General features: G+C 34.5%; 1 protein-coding gene across 10 annotated transcripts in view; it reads right to left on the reverse strand.

Annotated features, from left to right (window-relative positions):
• SENP6 (SUMO specific peptidase 6) overlaps window positions 1-19,787 on the reverse strand; it is a 106,415-nt gene that overhangs the window by 16,443 nt on the left and 70,185 nt on the right. For all 10 annotated transcript variants that reach the window (XM_036871105.1, XM_036871107.1, XM_036871102.1 and 7 more), the window contains 9 exons: window positions 14,963-15,198; window positions 11,417-11,587; window positions 10,418-10,451; window positions 9,812-10,006; window positions 8,598-8,824; window positions 7,123-7,232; window positions 6,889-7,005; window positions 1,259-1,381; window positions 128-220 (listed from right to left, as the gene is read on the reverse strand). In XM_036871105.1, coding sequence (XP_036727000.1) covers window positions 128-220; window positions 1,259-1,381; window positions 6,889-7,005; window positions 7,123-7,232; window positions 8,598-8,824; window positions 9,812-10,006; window positions 10,418-10,451; window positions 11,417-11,587; window positions 14,963-15,198 — 1,306 coding nt within the window. The remainder of the gene's footprint in view (window positions 1-127; window positions 221-1,258; window positions 1,382-6,888; window positions 7,006-7,122; window positions 7,233-8,597; window positions 8,825-9,811; window positions 10,007-10,417; window positions 10,452-11,416; window positions 11,588-14,962; window positions 15,199-19,787) is intronic.

Here is a 19,787-nt window from a genome sequence, read left to right on the forward strand (position 1 = left end):
AAGAATATAAGTGTCAATATATACAACAAATTTCAGAAAGAAGTTAAAAAATGGATGAATTATTCACCTCAAAAACACATCTGCTAAAAACCGCCATTACATTAACATAAAGGAAATTCTTACTCACGCTTCATTAAGCGGTACAAAAATAAAATCCTTTTCAAAAATATCTACATGCCGGGTCCATGTTTTCACTCTTCCATGTCGCTTCTGCTGTATTCTGTAAGACAAGAGAGAACCTATCAAGCTTTTGAAGTGTTTCTCATGTTTCCGCCTCTATGCAGCAATTTATACATTACAAAGATTGAGATGTTAATAGATCAGTTGTATGATTTAACAAGTTGTGAGAAGAAAGCAGAACATCTGAGATGGAGCTGGGAAGATGGGAAACTGCCCGTCCCTGAATCTGGAAGAAAGAGATTATTTAATTCCTACTACTACTTACTAGGGTGGATCAGAGCTACTATTTTTATTGTTGCAGAACTGGTTTTAGCAACAATATCGAGAAGCATATCAGACCATGACCTGTAAGACCTGAGGAGAAGAGAGCAGGAAAAATGAGCACTATGTCACAGCTGGTGAACAGGACAGACGACCAGCACGGGTCAAAACCAACCACTGCCATCAACAAGTGCAAAGTGTTGCAAGTGCAACAAGTGCTAAGATGCAAAGTGAGGGATCACTGAAACAGTAGAAAATATTATTAATATTATGCGCAGCAGCCATCAATTCAAGACATTTAATTTCTTTATATTACAGCACTTAGGACAAAAAAGGTACCAACTCTTTGTATCTTGCGACCAACTGCCAGCAAGTATTAGAGCTGGACGCAATCACTATACGGAGAGACATTATAAATAACTCAGGCCTCCTACGTAGAATGTTGTTTCCTTAACTTGTCTGAGAAGAATTAGCCAAAGAACTTACTAAAACTACAGATTCACAGGTTCCTCTGTTAGATATTATGGATGGAACATCTAGGGTAAAACAGAGCCATCGGTATTTAATAAGTATTCAAGTAATTTTTCTTTTTTAAACTATCAGATATATTTGGGAAATATTGATCTAGATATTAGACCTAAAAACTTTATGAGTTCCAGGTATTCTTGGAGTTTTAGAATATTATAAACTATATTAATTTTGCTAATTGAGAATGGAAGTAAAAAATGTTGCTTTAATACAAATAAGCGATTTTTTTCTAAGTTAAACTTAAGTGACTTACTACATCTGTTAAATATTTTCAAAAAGCTTGACTTACGATAGATTAGTTGTTTCAGGAAGATTTCTCCTCTCTCTCTGATTAAGGCGTTTATAGAAAAAAGAACTGAATACATGAATTCGGTCAGCTTCTTCTTTCTTCAGTTTTTCAAGCACCAAATATCTATTTTATAAAAAGTAATTCCAAGTAGAATGAATTTAACAGTTTATACTAAAAACAGTCACAGAGTGATCAAATATCTATTTAGCCACCATCAATCTCTACTCCTTTAAACTGAAAGAAGTCATAAACAAAATTTATTTCATATTCTAGACAATGATTACTCTCAGATTATTTGTAGGTAATAAAAAGTGGTGTTTGAGAGTAAAACCAGGATTTGAAAGATCTAATCTTCTAAAACAAGGGCACATTTATGAACATTCATAAAAACATTATTTATCATACCCAAAAACCCATTATTTATCATACCCAGAAATGACAGAAATGCTCATCAACCGATGAATGGAAAATGTGATATATCCATACAATGGAATATTATTTGGCAATAAAAAGAAATGAAGGACTTCCCTGGTGGCGCAGTGGTTAAGAATCTGCCTGCCAATGCAGGGGACATGGGTTCGAGCCCTGGTCCGGGAAGATCCCACATGCTGCGGAGCAACTAAGCCCATGCGCCACAACTACTGAGCCTTTGCTCTAGAGCCCGCGAGCTACAACTACTGAGCCCACATGCCGCAACTACTGAAGCCCGTGCACCTAGAGCTCGTGCTCTGCAACAAGAGAAGCCACTGCAACGAGAAGCCCGTGCACCGCAACGAGGAGTAGCCCCCGCTCGCCGCAACTAGAGACAGCCCACGTGCAGCAACGAAGACCCAATGCAGCAAAAAATATAAAAATAAATATTTTTAAAAATGGAGTTCTGATACATGCTGTAACATAGAAGAATCGTGAAAACGTTACGCTAAGTGAAAGAAGCTAGTCACAGAAGTCCACATATTGTATGATTCCATGTATATGAAATGTTCAGAATCTGCAAATCCACAGAGATAGCAAGGAGGCTGGTGGTTGCTTAGAGCTGGGGTGGGGTGGGGAAATGGGGAGCCACTCCTAATGGGTATTGAGGTTCTGTGGGGGGATGAAAATGTTCTAATATCGATTATGGTGATGGTTGCACAACTGTCTGAACACACTAAAAACCACTGAATTATACACTCTAAATGCGTGAATTGTATGGTATGTGCTCTGTATGTCGCTGAAGCTGCTATTTTTATGTTTTACGTTTATTTTGTTTTAAACAGTTAATAAACCATGATGACTAGCCATAAACGGCTTTTTATAAAAACAGAAAAGAAACAGAAAGAATCTGTACAGTGGTGAGGCTGTAACAATGACTCTTTAAAGTGATCTTACGTCAGTGCTAATTTTTCCTTGCCTTAGTTGTTTTCTTCTATAGGTATATATCAAGACAAATAGGAATGGTTCTTTATATTACAAAGAGAAATTATGATATATTAAATTTAATCATTTATGCTCCAAACTCCCTCAAAGGAACTATGCAAATTCAAGCTTATGACCATATTCATCTTATTAAAATGAGGACAGTATGAAAGACTTGTGAAACCTTACACAGAAACAGCAAGTACCCAGAAGGCACATCTTTGAGACCTGTCACTTCTGTCATAATATTTGATAATTCTAAAGCTCAAGTTCTGATGAAAAGGACATAACTTACAGATTGTTTGCTTTAGGGCAACTCAGTGTGCCCCGACAAAAGATATAAGACAGTGAATCACCTCATGACACAGTTTAAATCAATCGCTGAATTCTACATCTATATTCGAAACAGAGCATGTAGTGAACTGGACTTGAATTTAGGGACTACACCATAATGAGTGAACCATGCTGCTTTCACCATTACAAACTACAATGGCTACTCTGTAAACTGAATTGCATAAAAAAAGGGATAGTTCAACTTAAAAAAGAAAGTTATTGGTGATTTAAGAAAATGGGCTCTACTTCATATATAAACAAATCCATGCTTTATTTTTGTAAATGGAAGAAAGAAATTTATTTGCAGATGGAAGGATTTTCATACAGAAAACTTAAAAAGATCTACAGACATACTAGAAATAAAAGAGTTTTAGCAAGATGTCTGGCTATACGGGCAAACTATATTTCTTGTTGATATACTCAAAAATGTTAAGTATCAGTTGTCTCCAAATTGCATAAATTTCGCGGAGGGTTCCTCAAGCTGGCGCCGCTGACATTTTAAGCCAGATAATGCTCTGCTGTGGGGGGTGTCCTGTGCAGCATAGGGTGCTCGGCATTACCTCTGGCCTCTACCCACAGATGCTATCAGCACGCATGCCTTCCTTTTGTGAGGACCAAAATGCCCGAAGTGCCCCCAGTTCAGAATCACTGATTCAGTGCAATTACAATCAAAATCTCAAAAGGACTTTAAAAATGGAATCTGATGGGCTGATTCCAAAGTTTATCTGAAAGAATCAAAAGGTCAAGCATATCCAAAACATTTGTGAAGAAGAATATGGTGGAGGGCTTGCCTTTCTATTACAGATAACAAGAATAAAGTAACACTAATCATGGCAGTGTGGTACTGATGCAGGGATAGGTGCACGGCCAACGGAACAAACTATAGAGCCCCCGAAACAGACCTGTGCAACTATGTTATCTTAAGTGTAACAAATCCCAGAGGAATTAAGGACTTAAAAGTGAAAAAACAAAACTTCAAAAAGCCTTTTAATTTAAAATAACTAGTTTTGTCTTTCTCCATAAGCATTTCTGTGACTATATGTAGTTCTGGGTTTTTTTATGTACACGTATTAGAATTATTAATTTTAATTAGAACAACTAAGTCTCTTATTTTAGAATTAAAGGGAAAGTCCAAGTTTATTACAAAAAACCTTTTGGGAATTTCTTTCATTTTGGTATTTCTTTCCATTTCTTTCATTTGTTTTTTTCTTTCAGTGTATAAATCATTTAAATATTGAATGTCATGGTGAAGCTGTCCACCTGCTATTTTATAAAGCAGACAATCTAACAATTCAATCATGACATTTAATTACAGGATGAAGTTAAAAGATGATTTTAAGGTTTTGAAAATAATTTTTATTAAAATTATTCTTTTCCCCTGCATTTTATTAACATTCTCTAGATGCAATGCCCTTCTGCGTCTTATAATTCTGGCAAACTGCTTAAAGGATTGTTTCTAACTTGTAGAGTTAGAAATGGAAAAGAATGAGCAGCTCTGGTAGCAACTGAATTACTTATTTTTAATAGTGAAGTTTTAAAAAGTTTCCTCTTTTCGGGACTTCCCTGGTGGTCCAGTGGTAAAGAATCTGCCTTACAATGCAGGGGACACGGGTTCGATCCCCGGTCAGGGAACTAAGATCTCACATGCTGCAGGGCAACTAAGCCTGTGCGCCACAACTACTGAGCTTGTGCACCTCAACTAGAGAGTCCGTGAGCCACAACTACTGAGCCCACGTGCTCTGGAGCCGGCACGTCACAACTAGAGAGAGAAAACCCACACGCCACAACTAGAGAGAAACCCGTGAGCCGCAACGAAAAGCCTCCATGCTGCAACAAAAGATCCTGCACGCCTCAACTAAGACCCGACGCAACCAAAAATAAATAAAATAAATAAATAATAAATAAAGCTTTAAAAAGAAGTTTCCTCTTTTTAATTCACTTCTAAGAATGTCATGAGATGAATATAAACAAAGATTTTTTAAAAATCATGGATTTTGTTAGATTCTTTATCTTATTTGGAACAGTGCTTTGCATCAGAAAGGCAGAACTTGTAGATAATGTAAGTTTACTGTATAAAATTTGCTCTAAAGTTTAACTATATGATGTCAAGGGGCCTCCTGAAAATATATAAAGAATTTCAAAAGAATAAAAAAAGACTATAAAATCTCTATTGTAATGTAAAAAATATAGATTTAAGTATGAAATAGAATAAACTAAAATGTAAACAAAATATAGGAGTTCAATTTATTTTTTAGATCCAACTATGTGCTTTCAGAAACAAAAAAACATTTTAAACATAAAGACTTAAACAGGTTAAAAGGGTGAAGAAAAACATACATCATGCAAACACAAACCAAAAGAAAGGTGGAGTAGCTATATTAATTTTGAACAAAGTAGGATTAAAAACAAGGAGATTATCAAGAATAAACAGGAACATTATGTAATGATAAAGGGGTTGATTCTCCAAGAAGACATACATATGTATGTACCTAACAACAGAGCTTCAAAATACATAAGGAGAAATAGACAAATCAATAACTGTAGTTGGAGATCAATGACTTTCTCAATAATTACAGAACAAGTAGGTAGAACATCAGTAAGGACAAAGACCATTTGAATAGCACTAGCACAACGTGACCTAGCTGACATTCACAGAACAACACTTTATCCAGTAACAGCAGCACTGTTCTACACAATCACTTAAGATTTTTCAGTAGCTTGGTTTGTTAAGGTAGTATACATTAGGATTAAGAGAACACATCTTTTTTTTTTTTAATTAATTAATTTTTTGCTGCATTGGGTCTTCGTTGCTGCACGCGGGCTTTCTCTAGTTACGGTGCGAGGGCTTCTTGTTGTGGTGGCTTCTCTTGTTGTGGAGCACAGGCTCTAGGCACATGGGCTTCAGTAGTTGTGGCACACAGGCTCAGTAGCTGTGGTTCGTGGGCTCTAGACCGCAGGCTCAGTAGTTGTGGCGCATGCGCTTAGTTGCTCCATGCCATGTGGGATCTTCCCGGACCAGGGCTTGAACCCGTGTCCCCTGCATTGGCAGGCGGATTCTTAACCACTGCGCCACCAGGGGAGTCCCTCCAGCAGCTTTTAACAACCAGTTTTTTTAAAAAAATATTGTCTTCTGATATACATTTGAATAAACTAGAAAATACTGGAGAGCACTAAACACACTGATAGTTAAGCTCTGTTTTGTTTCATACCCACATCCATTTTATATCACAAAGCAGTAAACACATACAAATTCATACATGTATGAACACATGACACATACATGTATTCATGTATATGTATATGTTATGTGTATTCTGGGTCATGACGTAAGCCCTTCTAGGAAAGCTTCTTAATTCCTCATATTTCCCAACCCCCAGAGAGAATGAAGCTTTCTTTTTCTGCTATCTTTGTACCATGTTAATGCTTCTGCCAATACTTTAATCCCACATTTGTGTTCCCTATAAAATCATAAACTTTTAACACAGTACCTGCCACAAAGTTGGCACTTGAACATTTATTGAAGGAAACGAGTGAAATCATACTTTTGTCCTTGCTCAACAAATTACTACCTAACCTAGGGTAGTAACAATTTTAGATGCTTTAAATACTACAACACTGATAATATAATAAGCTATCATTTATGATCACTTTGCATGTGCCAGGTATTTTTCCTAGCACTTGAAATGTGTATCTTATTTAATTCTCATGATCGTTTTAGGTATTATTATTCCCATTTTTAAAATGAAGAAACATTCACAGAGACATTAAATAACTTTCCAGATGTCATACGATAAGTGGCAGTGATGGAATTCAAAATCCAAACAATTTTGACTCTAGAAAATACATGTATACATTATAAAATGTTAAAAATTTGCTAAAAGGCTAGGAGAAAATTAACTTACTTCAAATAAAAGTCTATAATAACATCATTTAAAAATTCTCCTTCACTTAGACAATGCAGGTCCTCATTAGTAACGGAGATGCCTCCCTTAGCTGGAGGTGGTGGATATACCATCAATCTGTAACAAAATTTTAAAAAATAAGCAAACAAACAAAAATAGGCATGCATATAACCGAAATGCAATAAAACAGAGAAGAAACTTAAGAGTGTTGCAAATGTAAAGGAATTCTCTCACTTTTCTACAGGGCCCATGAAGATGGTGTGGCTCTCTCCAGTTGCCTCCTCATCATCAAAAAACTGGAATTCTTGTTTGGTTTTAAGTTGTATTTTAGATTCAAGGGACACCTGGTAAAGAAAATTAAATGATAAATTCGAAAAATTTTCAATAAAAAAAGTACAAGGCAAGAATGCTTTTCAATTTAAAAAGATTAAAAATAAGAAAACAGGCAAAACTAGGGTCAACTTTCTTTTTATCGGTAGCTTCCAGAACAGTGATACTCTTCCAATTTTTGTTAACTGGTTTTCCAGTATCCTGTCTAAGATCTCAACCATCCATATTAAATTAGATTATGTTAGTCAAATCCAAAGAACAGGTAGTGGTTTTTTCTTCTAGGAGTGTAGGACTACCTAAGCTCAGTGCCTAGGCAATCCATGGCATATGGGAGCAGAGGCTCAGGGAACACAGGCCACTGAGTTTCCGTCCTCCAGAATCAAGGAGTCCTTAAAGGAAGAGCCTTCCATTGAAATCTGAGCCCATCACAGCTGCCTTACGGCTCCAGCTGCTCTTTTCTTCCTCTGGCATTATCTCCTGTAGCCAATTCTGCAAAAGAAGGGGAATGGTTCCCCTTCCTCCTTCTGTTCTTTTCTTCAACCCACTAACTGTGTGAATAGCTCTTTTCTGGTGAAGCCTTGCTCAACTTCACCAATATTATGCCTTGGATAGACAGCCCTATTTCCAAATTTGTAGGCAGATGAAAGATTTAATATTTCTAATAAACTGTCAGCAAACTTCAGTGGCTGTGGTAGGAGACAAATTTAGAGTAGTTTGAGTCACATTGATTAACATCATATTATGTGTTATAGTAGCACTTCAGCCTTCGATTCAGGTGGCTTCAGAGTTACCTACTACATAATCAGTTATTCTAGACTTAGTTATTCTAGAATTGTCGAGAGTCGGAATCAAACGGTATACATTCTTCCTTTCCAAGTTTTCAACCATGTAGGCACATGTTACACATAAATGGACAATACATCAGGGACCAAAATTCCTTTATTTGTACTGAAGCCAATGTCACCACTGGGAACCATTAGCAAATTTAAGAAACAGAGTAACAATCAATTTGAATGTAGCACTGTACGTATATGTATGTTGAGAGTGAGGGAAAAAGAAAACAGGATGAGAGAAAAAGAAAAGGAGACAAAAAGTAAAGACAAGAACAGACTGCGGAAAGGAACTAAAATAAAAATGCTTCTGAGACTTGAACCGATAAAATGCTTCTGAGACTTGTACCAATTACAATTTGTGTCACAAGTAACCCACCACCATTAATATTTCGACACAAGGTAGTTTACAAACCACATATAAAAGCAAATAATTCTGAAATGGAATTAAAAGGATCTAACTCCAAATGAGCAATATGATAATGAACCACATTTCCCTTTAAAGGTACCATTTAAAATTACATTAAAAACATTAAAAAATATAATTACATTTTTAATTTTGTTTTCTTTCTGCACACAACTTCCTTTGCTGCTCTCTTCACAGGTTCTTGTACAGGCAACAAGTCTGCTATTGGCTTCATCAAAGGGAATTTTCGCAAAAAAATCTGACACATTATTCTTTATACCAATGTCAATAATGATATTTTCAAATACCATATTTTCCTGAGGATCAAGGCCATGTTGAAAAATTAGAATTATGTATTGTTCTTCCAAATCTGAAAAGAAATCAGTATAACTGTAAGTCTAAAGGAAAAAAAATACGTAAACAGATACTAGAAAAAGAGTTAACAACTAGTTATTTCCAAGAGTATCACCAGAAATCCTGGTATAAATGTTCAAAACAGTGTTCAGCATACAGTGGATATACAATACTAGAATAAAGACCAATGACAGTGTCACCTAACAATGTCACCTAAGTTATTAAAAGAAAGGAACCAGAACACATTACTCTAGCAGCAGCTCAAGAACAAATCTATCCACAGATGTAACTAATTTATTTCATCTAATAGAATCCAAATATATTAGTTTTAAATATACAATCAGTTAACATTTTTGTCAAACACAAATAAGAAATTGCCAAGTGAACTGGTATCTCTAGATTTAACTGTAAAAACTGCTATTCACTAATGTGCCAACTCTTGTAACTTTAAAAGTAGCTATCATTTACTCGTCATTAAGCTGAAGCAGCAATTACTGAGGAAAAATATTTTACAACTAGTCATGCTATGCCACAAACGTTAGAGGGGGAGGGAAACAAAATGGAGAACCACACTGATTTATTGCAGAGGATGAAGACCTGTTTGATGAACTTTCAAACTTCCTATTCAGGCTAAGTTTCAAGGTTTCCAGATTGATTGCTGATTTACAGTCAGAACTCCTATCAGTACATTTAAACAAAACAAAACAAACAAACAAAAAACTCATTTTACTCATATCATACGGTGTTAAAATAAAGAGTATATATCTTTTGAGTTTTAACCCATTTTGAAAACTTTCTAAATGGGTAAACCCGGGTTTTATCTTCAGAATGTCCACTTTCTGTGGACTTCTCCTCATCTGTTACACGAGAGAAGTAATATCTATCTCACAAGGTCACTGTAAGGACTGTAGTTAAGATACATCTAAGGTGTCGACCAAAGGCGACTCACGTCCTGCTGAACAATGTACTGTATGTGCTACTACATTTGCTCCACACAACTTACTTGTTAACTTATTTATCCCTTTACAGTCCTTCCGAACTTTATCCTCCGTGTTCATCTGCAGTTGCGCGCTCAGCTTCTGATAAACTGCTGCTGTCGTCTGAAGAAACACTACTGGTAATTTTCGGACACTACACCACTCACATTTTGTTAGATCAGAGGTATTTAAAGTAATCCCTACAGGTTCCTTTTCTGGTTCTGGAGAAAAACAAATGGAAATGGAAAAGGAATCAATTCTTAAGAGGGCAAAATCATGAATGGAGGAAACTGTAAGGAAGTACACTTTTAAAGTTAAGTACATATTTATTATACTCTGTAAACAGTAACTCTAGTGGGAAATGAAGGAAAATCTTTGATCTTAAAGAAGTATCTACATTTTTTTCCCAGATGGAAAGAGGATTCTAATGAAGCATACTTAAAAAATTAAACATAGCTTTTGTGATGTTATAGTATGAAATCACACTATTACGGTATAATGCCTTTTGTTAAGATGTATGTAATAACGAACCATCTTAATGAAGTCTAAGAATATCGTTTAATTTTTTATTCCAGTAAAGTGTTTTCGTGTAAACAAAGCTTTAGTGAGCAGTAGGATATAAAATAGCTTACCTTCTAGCTGTATCTTGATAAAATCTAAAGAAAACTAAAAAATAAGATACATTAGTAACAATCATAGATTTTTGAAGATTTTGCTACAAACACCCTAAATGACACGTCATTTGGGACTTAGGCCACATAAGGCAGAAAAACTGATCCATGTACTGCACTCCTCCATCTGGCCTTTACAATACTGAGAATGAAGCCAGCCTTTGTTGAAAAAATAGTTGGAAGCAGATAGTTAGGGACACCAAGTTAAGACATTTAAAATAAAGGTTTTTACAAAATAAGTACAGTGCTATAGGAAGGTTAACCTACCAACAATGTATAGGATACATTAGAAAGAAGAAAAATTATGACTTAGAAGGCAGGTTAAGGAGATTATGTTAAAATTTTAATAGAAAATATACATTTGAATTGGATTGGTGGTAGTAGAGTAATAAGGAGACAGGTATGACAGGTAAGATAAAGGGAACTATAGAAAGTCCTTTGGGCTTTATGGACACTGAACTAGTTCAAAACCACAATGCCTCTTGGGTGGCCACTGTAGCCCACTAATCTATTTCTACGAGTTGCTGTGTTACAAGACATTTTTCTGCAGACCACAAAGCTTCTGGATTCTTCTTTCTTTCATACAGTTCTTTAAAGTACTCTTTTCATGCATCGAGCTAGCATGAGAATAAAACGGTAACACATTGGAGGGTAATTCTAACTCAGTGAGAACAAGCATCTTCCTATGATGAATACGTACTACCTTGAATATTACATCATGATAAATTTTAAAAAATTTTTTTATTGGAGTATATATGATAAATTTTTTACCCAGTAATTTTTATGGTGAGTAGCAATTTACAATTGTTTACATATTCCTAAGCAATCTGAAATCTTGAAATAATTTTAATATTCTATTAAATATTTTAACTTATAAATTTTAAAATATTACATATTAGCCTTAGCCATGAAATTTTGAATCTTATAATTGGTACAGTAAAGAGCTTAGAAGGTACTTACAATTACAGGCTCTATTAATAGTCGGCAGAGTGTTCCTACTCGTATACTTCGACAGTTTAAAATTACGCTACCAAAGGAACTTTGGTAGCTTAAAGATACAGGATCAACTAAAGTTTCTTGAGAAATCATTTTGCGACGTTTTAGAGGTATGTTGATAATAGAATTACCAAACTGAAAAAGGAAAAAAAATTTTCACTTAATAAGTTACTAAAACAAGGCTGCAAACTAAGTAGACATATTCAAAGAAGACCCAACATAAGAAATATAATTATTGGGACTTCCCTGGTGGCAAAGTGGTTAAGAATCCTCCTGCCAACGCAGGGGACATGGGTTCAAACCCTGGTCCGGGAATATCCCACATGCCGCAGAGCAACTAAGCCCGTGCGTCACAACTACTGAGCCTGCGCTTTTGAGCCCACGAGGTGCAACTACTGAGCCCATGTGCTGCAACTACTGAAGCCTGTGCGCCTAGAGCCCGTGCTCCACAACAAGAGAAGCCACCGCAATGAGATGCCCACACACTGTTAACGAAGGGTAGCCCCTGCTCGCCACAACTAGAGAAAGCCCACGCACAGCAACAAAGACCCAACACAGCCAAAAATAAATAAATATTTTTTAAAAAAGAAATATAATTATCAAGACATAAGATTGATTTTATTTCAGCAGTGTTAGATGAAGTAAATATTTATTGATTTTACAACAATAACAGTAAACCCTTCCTATTTTATCTTGCTATACTTTATCTGGCTATTAATTGAAACGCCAGTAACAGCACAGCAGTGAGAAATGGTACTCTGGGAATCAGACAGCCTGGGTTCAAAGCACAGCTATACTACCTTTTAATGATCTGGTCTTGTAAAACTTAATAACTCCTACTAAAGTTTTGGTTTCCTAAGCTAAAATGTAAGAGTATTTACTCAAATGAACTAATGCATATAAGCAGCTTAGCACTGTGCTTCATGCACAGTAAAATGCTGGATAAAAGTTAGCTAGTAATAGTGGTAGTGGTTGTAGTATTTGGATTAAATTAGCAGCTCTTTAGAAAACATATAATTTAGGAAAATGGTTATTTACATTATAAAATGATGCTTCTTTATATATTAAAAAGTGTTAAATGACTTGATCTGTTAAATTAAGATTTCACAGTCACTCTCAAATGCAAATTAATCATAATATAAAAATGTATTTTATATAAGTATACTTTAAATTAAATGTAATTAAAAGTAAAGTTATTATGTTAAAAACCTTATTATCATCACAAGAATAAAACATGATCTTGATTAAAAAACAAAAGGAAAAAAAAATGTCTACTGCACAGAAGCAGTCACTATTCCCATTATCCCTCTAGAGACATTTCTGTGATCTATGTCACAGGAAAAAATATGTATTAAAACAAAATGTGATACACACACACATATTTATTTCTGTAAATTGCTTTTTCAGGCTTATTAACAGATTTATCATGAATATTTTCCCAGGTTATTAACAGAAACCTATTAGAGTGGTTTAAAAACTTTTTTTAGCTTTAGAATTATTTCTTCAAATGAGACGTTATTTAGCTCAATAATAAGTTAGATAATTTAAGAGCTGCTCCAGCTGAATCCATGGTGGAGAGACTGAGTCTAGAACTTGGGCGGTCCACATCCTCCCAAGGGGCCTGTAAACTGGCACAGAGGAACCCGTACTATCCAGTGTGTCAGTGTAAAAACTGTTCACAAATTCATGGAAATCCACGTTTATTTAACTGAGCCCTCCTCTGCTGGACATCTGAGTTCTTTCCGACCTTTCCCCATGACACAATATTCTCTGGCAAGCAGTTTTGCAGCTAAATCCTGGAATATACGATTATCACCAAATTGCCCGCCAGCATAGTTATACCAATTTACACAGCCAATATTCCATTCCTCCAAACACTAGCCAAGAAGAAATACTACTATAGTTTAAAATTTTCAGCCATCTAACACTTAAAATATATTTTACTTTAATTTCTTTTTTAGTACTTTACTTAAAAAAAAAACTCTATTCATACCCTTTACTCATTTTTCTATGGTTTGCTTCTATTTCTTGATTTTTAAGAAATTAAAAATATATAAAGGACCAACTCATACTTTGTCACATACTTCACTATTTTTTCCCATTTGCATTACCTATCAAATTCTGTGGATGGTGTTTTGGTTCACTGTTCTGTACTTTCCATTTAATCAAATATATTCATCTCTTCATTTATTATTTTTGCTTGTACTGAAATGTTTGGAAAGGCATTCCCCAAGATTATATTAAAACTATCAATCTATATTTTTTCTGTAATTTTTCTATAATTTTAACTGTATTTTATTATAGTTACTTTTTGTTTTTCATTTCTTACAGTTCCCATCTTCATGAAATATGTATGGTTCCATATTTTTATCTATAACTTCTAGAATTCCTGACATATGTACATACACATATAATTTTTTAACATACAAGTTTTTTAAAGTTCTTTTTACAAAAATAAGAAAATATGCACATATTTCTGCATCTTGGTATTCTCACTAAGCAGGGCCATGTAGGAATCCTAGAAGTCATTGATATAGCTCTGATTTTTATTGTCAGTGGCTGCATAACTGTCCATGGTATAGATATACCATAGTTTCTTCAGCCATTTCTGTATTAATGGGCAATGATTATGTTTGCTAATAATCATATTTATACATACAGTCTAAGCACCGGACGTAGAGGATTTCTTTGAGATTGAGTCTAGGGAATGAATTACTTGGTCATTCAGTATACCTTTTAAATATTTTAGTAGATGTTTTACACTGCTTTCCCAAAAGGCCATAACAACTTACTTTTTTTTCATCAGCATATAAGGAAAGTACCCTTTGCCTTGGATTCTTGCCAGTAGTACATATTAGTCGATTTTGCATTAACTTTGAAAGTCTGTTAAGTACATGGTTATATTTCATCTTCTTTAATATGTACTTTCTCTATAAAAGTTTATTACCTGAATTTTCTCTTCTTATTTATTCCTATCTTCTTTTATTTTCTTTTTTCCTCTAATTTTTAAAAGAGGACTAAATTCTGTCCCTTCGTCTATTATAGATACTAGTGTAGGTTACCTGCATTATTACAAATATCCCTTTCTAGATCTACTGTCTATTGACATAATTTCTGTTATCCTTTGCCATCTGAATATTTTAAAAATTTTATACAGTAAAATATAAAATAAAATATAGTAAAACCACAATGTTACAGTAAAATACACGCAAGTTAAAATGACCTTTTCCTGCCCACTGGATTATACAAGTATATTTACACTTATATTTCACTTACTATAAGGTTGATGTTGTTTCTTGTTGAACTTTTTACACTTTAAGCCTTTAATTGAAATTTATTTTTGTATATGTTTTAATGTTCTTTCAAATAATCTTCCAAGTGTTATTTTAAGTCCTACTTCATGACTACTTCATTCTTCTCCCAAGATACTGCCAAATTGTCCTCCCCCCCAAATATTTACATACCAAAGAAGACTTAATCTGAATAAATGTCAATAAATGTGAAAAGTACCTGGTCTCTCATTCTTGCTTTTCTTGGCAAGGTAACTGTATTTAATTCTGAACGTGCTGGAATGCGTCTTAGTTCATGCTCTACTCTACAGGTGTTTTCATTTAGTGCTGCTTCTACTTTTCCAGTGGATGGTGCTGGGGACGAACATGCTGAATCAGCAGGTTGAGGAGAGATGCTTTCTCTTCTGTTAGTCCTCTCACCGTCATCATCATCATCATCATCACTGGACAAAATGACTACAAAGAAAATGTTAAATACTTCAGCTATTTCACTCCTGTCAGTTAAAAATGTAAATACATGAACAAAGTGGGAAATATACCAAATTTGCTTTCGATCTCCTCCAGATCTGAGGTTAATAAAAATGAAGATATAATTCATTCTATCTGATGAAAAGTTAAATTTGGAGAACAATGAGAACTGACTGACATTTTTTTAAACAACATACAAATGTAAAATTGATTCTATAGTCCATCACAATCACCCACACAGAAACATACACAAGTTACAACAAAAATTAAATGTTTATCAGTAGGTTTATTTCAGAGTTCCAGAAAGTCTTAGGTATGAAGATAATCTGCATATCAATTATTCGTAAAATAGCACGCATTTTAAGTGTGTGTAAAATTGCACGTGACCAAATAATTTTATCTCACACAAGGAATCACTAACATCACAACTGGTCTTTGGGAGAACTTGGACCAGTGCCTAATGCTCAATAAATCTTGTTTAGTAAACGAACGTGGGCAAGACATTATATTAAGGTAATTTGCTCTTCTACCATGTACTCATTATTGAATCTTATCAAGCTCATCTCTATATCGTAATTGCACAGAGCCAGCATGCTGCACTTGAGTCAAATCCTAACTCCTTACCCTGGTTCATAAATTTACGTAATCTGGCCCTACCCTACTTTCTCATACTACTCCATTTTTCCCTCTTTATGTGCCAGGTATACCGGCATTTTTTCTGTTCCTCAAACACCACCACCAGCTTGTTCCTGTCTGACTGTAATTCCCCTAACACTTTTTTTGCATTTTGGTCATCAAATATTAGCTTAAGTATCACTTTTTCATCGACCACCCAATCTAAAGTAGCACACAGGTACTTATTCACATCAACTAATTTAAATTTCTGTTGTCTTTTGTTGTGGATGTTTACTTGCTCATTTGCCTCTCCCCACTAATATAAACTGTAAAAGAGCAAAAATATTGCCTTGCTTACTGCTATAGTCCCAGCATCTAAAACTGCTTGGCAAAGAAAGTCATGTATTGAACAATGTATAAACCTGTACGAGCAATTTTCTTTTTCCGTATCATACACATAAATGCTTAGTTAATATTTTTTGAGTCACATACAAGTCCCAGAGAGGCATCACCCCTAGCATCACACCATTCATCTTTTTTATTTTGCTATCCAGTCTCAGGAGCAAATGCTAAAGTTGATCTTTTTCAGAACTGGTATTTTATTAACACAAAATCTAACAGGCCAGATTAGAAGGTCCAAGCCGATTTACACACACTTGAAAATTAGGGTCTTGCCACTTACTAGCTATTTGCCTCAGTTCTCCTCTGTGATACTGGGGACAATAAAGTCCTATTTCAAAGGGCTGTCTTAAGAACAAATGATTTAATATGTAAAAGGTTTATAGCATAGCGCCTATCATATGTAAGCTTTAAAAAAGTCCATGAACTGCTAATGTTGTTTATGAAAAGCTAAGCAGAAATACATATTAAACGGTAAGCCTAGTGTTCAACCTACAGTAACTTTTATTGTGCTTCAGAAACATTAAAACTTCTATAGCTACTCTATCAAAAACTTATTTTAAAGCCCCAATACTGCAACAGATAGAACTGTACTACATAGCTCTTGTTTTATTAACTTAAAATAGAGGGTTGTGTTCAATGTCACCATAACTGTAAAGTAAATGGGGAGAGAGTATGCAAAGATGACAACAGTTAAAGAGCTGTTTTCATAGCTGCTTTGATCCTATATAAAACATGGAATATATTCTATATGAATATACGTAAGATTCTGTATCAGGGTCTGCTACGGACTAAATTCTGTCCCTTCAAAATTCGTATGTTGAAGCCCCAATCCCCAATGCGACTATATTTGGAGATAGGGCCTATAAAGAGGTAATAAAGGTTAAATGAGGTCATAAAGGTGAGGCCTTAATTTGAAAGGACTGGTGAAATAGGAAAAAGAGATGACAGAAATCTCACTCTCCCTCTCTGCGCAAGCACAAAAGAAAGGCCATGTAAATACACAGCAAGAAGGTGGCAATCTGCAAGCCTGGAAGAGAGGCCTCACCTGATGGCACCCTTAATCTTGGAGTTGCAGCATCCAGAACTGTGAGACAATAAATCTCTGTTTTTTAAGCCCGCTCAGTCTATAGTATTCTGTTATGGCAACCCAAGCTGACTAATATAAGGTCTTTGCATTTACATTACAAACTTGTTCCACAGAAATCAGCCTATCTTCCTCCTCACTTCATTCTAGGCAATGTTCAAAAGTTACTTCATCAGGTAACTTTTTCACCTACCTATCTAAAATTCCACCACCTATCTAAAATTGCAAGCTTCTTCATTGTGACACTTGTCACTCTCTATTTCCTGGAACTGCTTCACTTTTCCACATAGAGTTTATCACTACTTGAGACATTGTACACTTTATTTATTATTTGACCACCAAAGACAGAATAAAAGCTTCATAATAATAAACTATTTTAATAGGAATACAAATTTAAGAATGATAAAGTACATAAAGAGACTGCAACCAGAAAAATCTGTTTTTTAAAATCTACACTCCAACAGCCCGTATGTATATAATATTGAGAAGCCTTCAGACTAGGCTTAAGCCTAGGTTGCCTCATTTATAAAATAGGGTTACATTAGTAACTACTTCACAGGATTGTAAAAACCAAATTAAATTGGTTGGTATGTAAGCTTTTATCACAACGTAGGGCCAATAAGCATGTAATAAATATCTTAAAACAGAAGATATTTTTTCATATACTTTAATGAGAAATACAGTTTTTATTTTTTTGAGCAGGGGAGGGAAGCAAATTTAAGCTTTATGGTTTTAATTCACAGTTGATATGGTTCTAGATTAAGCTCTAAATAGTAAACCGTTTAAGGCACCTAAGAACCACATGGATTTATTTTGTTTTTTTACTTATCAACTTAGCCTTACTAACTTCAGTTCCCCTCATCCTGGAAATCTCCTCAGGACATTGAGTTTCCAGTATAAGGTTTGGCTCAGAATAATACCCAGGAACTGCCTAATAAGTTAAGAGTTTTATTTATACCTTACATTAAAATGTAAAAACCTCACCATTAGTAAAGATTCAAATGATATTAACATTTAATATTGCATTGGTATAGCACTAAAATGTATCATAAAATATTAAAATATCAGCATCCTCATAACATCATAACAGAGTACTGGCTGGACAGCTGTCATACAGTAATTCCTTTTCAAACAAAGCTCTTTTGGAAAATAAGCTAATGTACTGGTATGGGTTAAGGTTTTTACACTGAATTAAGATAGAATTTGACATGTTTCTGAGGTTGAAAAAATTCTTGATTGTATCCCTTTTATAAGGTAACCAAATGGGGAGCTTTTTTCTTTGTGAGGGAGTAGGGGGATATCATTATGAACTAATTTTGATAAATTCGACATATTTCAATACATAGTAGTTATGATTTCTTTTGTGATCTAAGCAGTCTCATTCTTGGTCAGTGGGAGCCCTTTCATTTTGGCTCCTGTGTGCTTTTGACATGACCACAGTTGATTGTGACTGTTTCTATGCTTTCTGATATGACTCGATGATTGAGATTTATCTCATACACCTGTGCTCCACACTTGGAGTCAGCCATTTCTCTGAGAAGCTCTGATTATTTTTAGTGGAAAATGGTATTCAAAAACACAAATATGGGAACTAGGGTTGCTTGTTTCTATACAAGGGTCGCTTACTGTTTCTAGGCATTTTTTACGGGTAAAACTAAAAAATATTTTCTATTTAATAGAAAATATATAATAAGTTCCAGTATTATCTCCAATTCAAATTTAAAGTTACAGTTATTTTTACTTCTTTGATTCTGCTTTTGTATCCCTTTTCTGTAACACTGAAAATCTTGGTTTCTGGAGACAATGACATAGTTGCTTGTTTGTTTTATCAGTATGTGTTTAAAAATAGCAATAGTAATATTATTAATAATAATGTTACTGAATACAGTCAGGATTTCTTTGGAGTTCTGTTTGAACATTAGGGATGTATAGCCACAATATTAATTTAATGTAAATTAACTTGAAATAATTCTGTGTGTTCAAGCCACCAACTAGATACATAATTAAGTTCATTTGTTTCATTTTGTTTTTGATTTTATTGTTTTAAATCTCCAACTTAATTTTCTTTTATAATCATGTAAAACATTTACATGGTTCCAAAGTCAAATCTATAAAACAAGGTATATTTGGAGAAATCTAGCATCTATCCCTAACACCTACACTGTTTCCTACCCTTCCAACTAACTTCTTTTTAAAATCAGCTTTTGATATATCTTTTCATTAAAAAAAAAACAAAACCTATATTCTCCCACCCTTCATAAATAAAGAGTAGCATACTATAAGCTCTGATCTGCACCTTGCTTTATTCACTTGATTACAGATCTTGGAAATCACTCTACACAATATTAAATGAGATCTTTCTTTCCCCTTGTACAGCTATGTACACTATAGTTGATTCAACCAGTTCATGATTGTTTCCAATCTTGTGCCATTTGTTACAAAAAGGACTGCATTTCATATACATACACGTATGTAC

Source organism: Balaenoptera musculus, chromosome 12 (assembly GCF_009873245.2).
Source record: "Balaenoptera musculus isolate JJ_BM4_2016_0621 chromosome 12, mBalMus1.pri.v3, whole genome shotgun sequence".
NCBI lineage: Eukaryota > Metazoa > Chordata > Mammalia > Artiodactyla > Balaenopteridae > Balaenoptera > Balaenoptera musculus.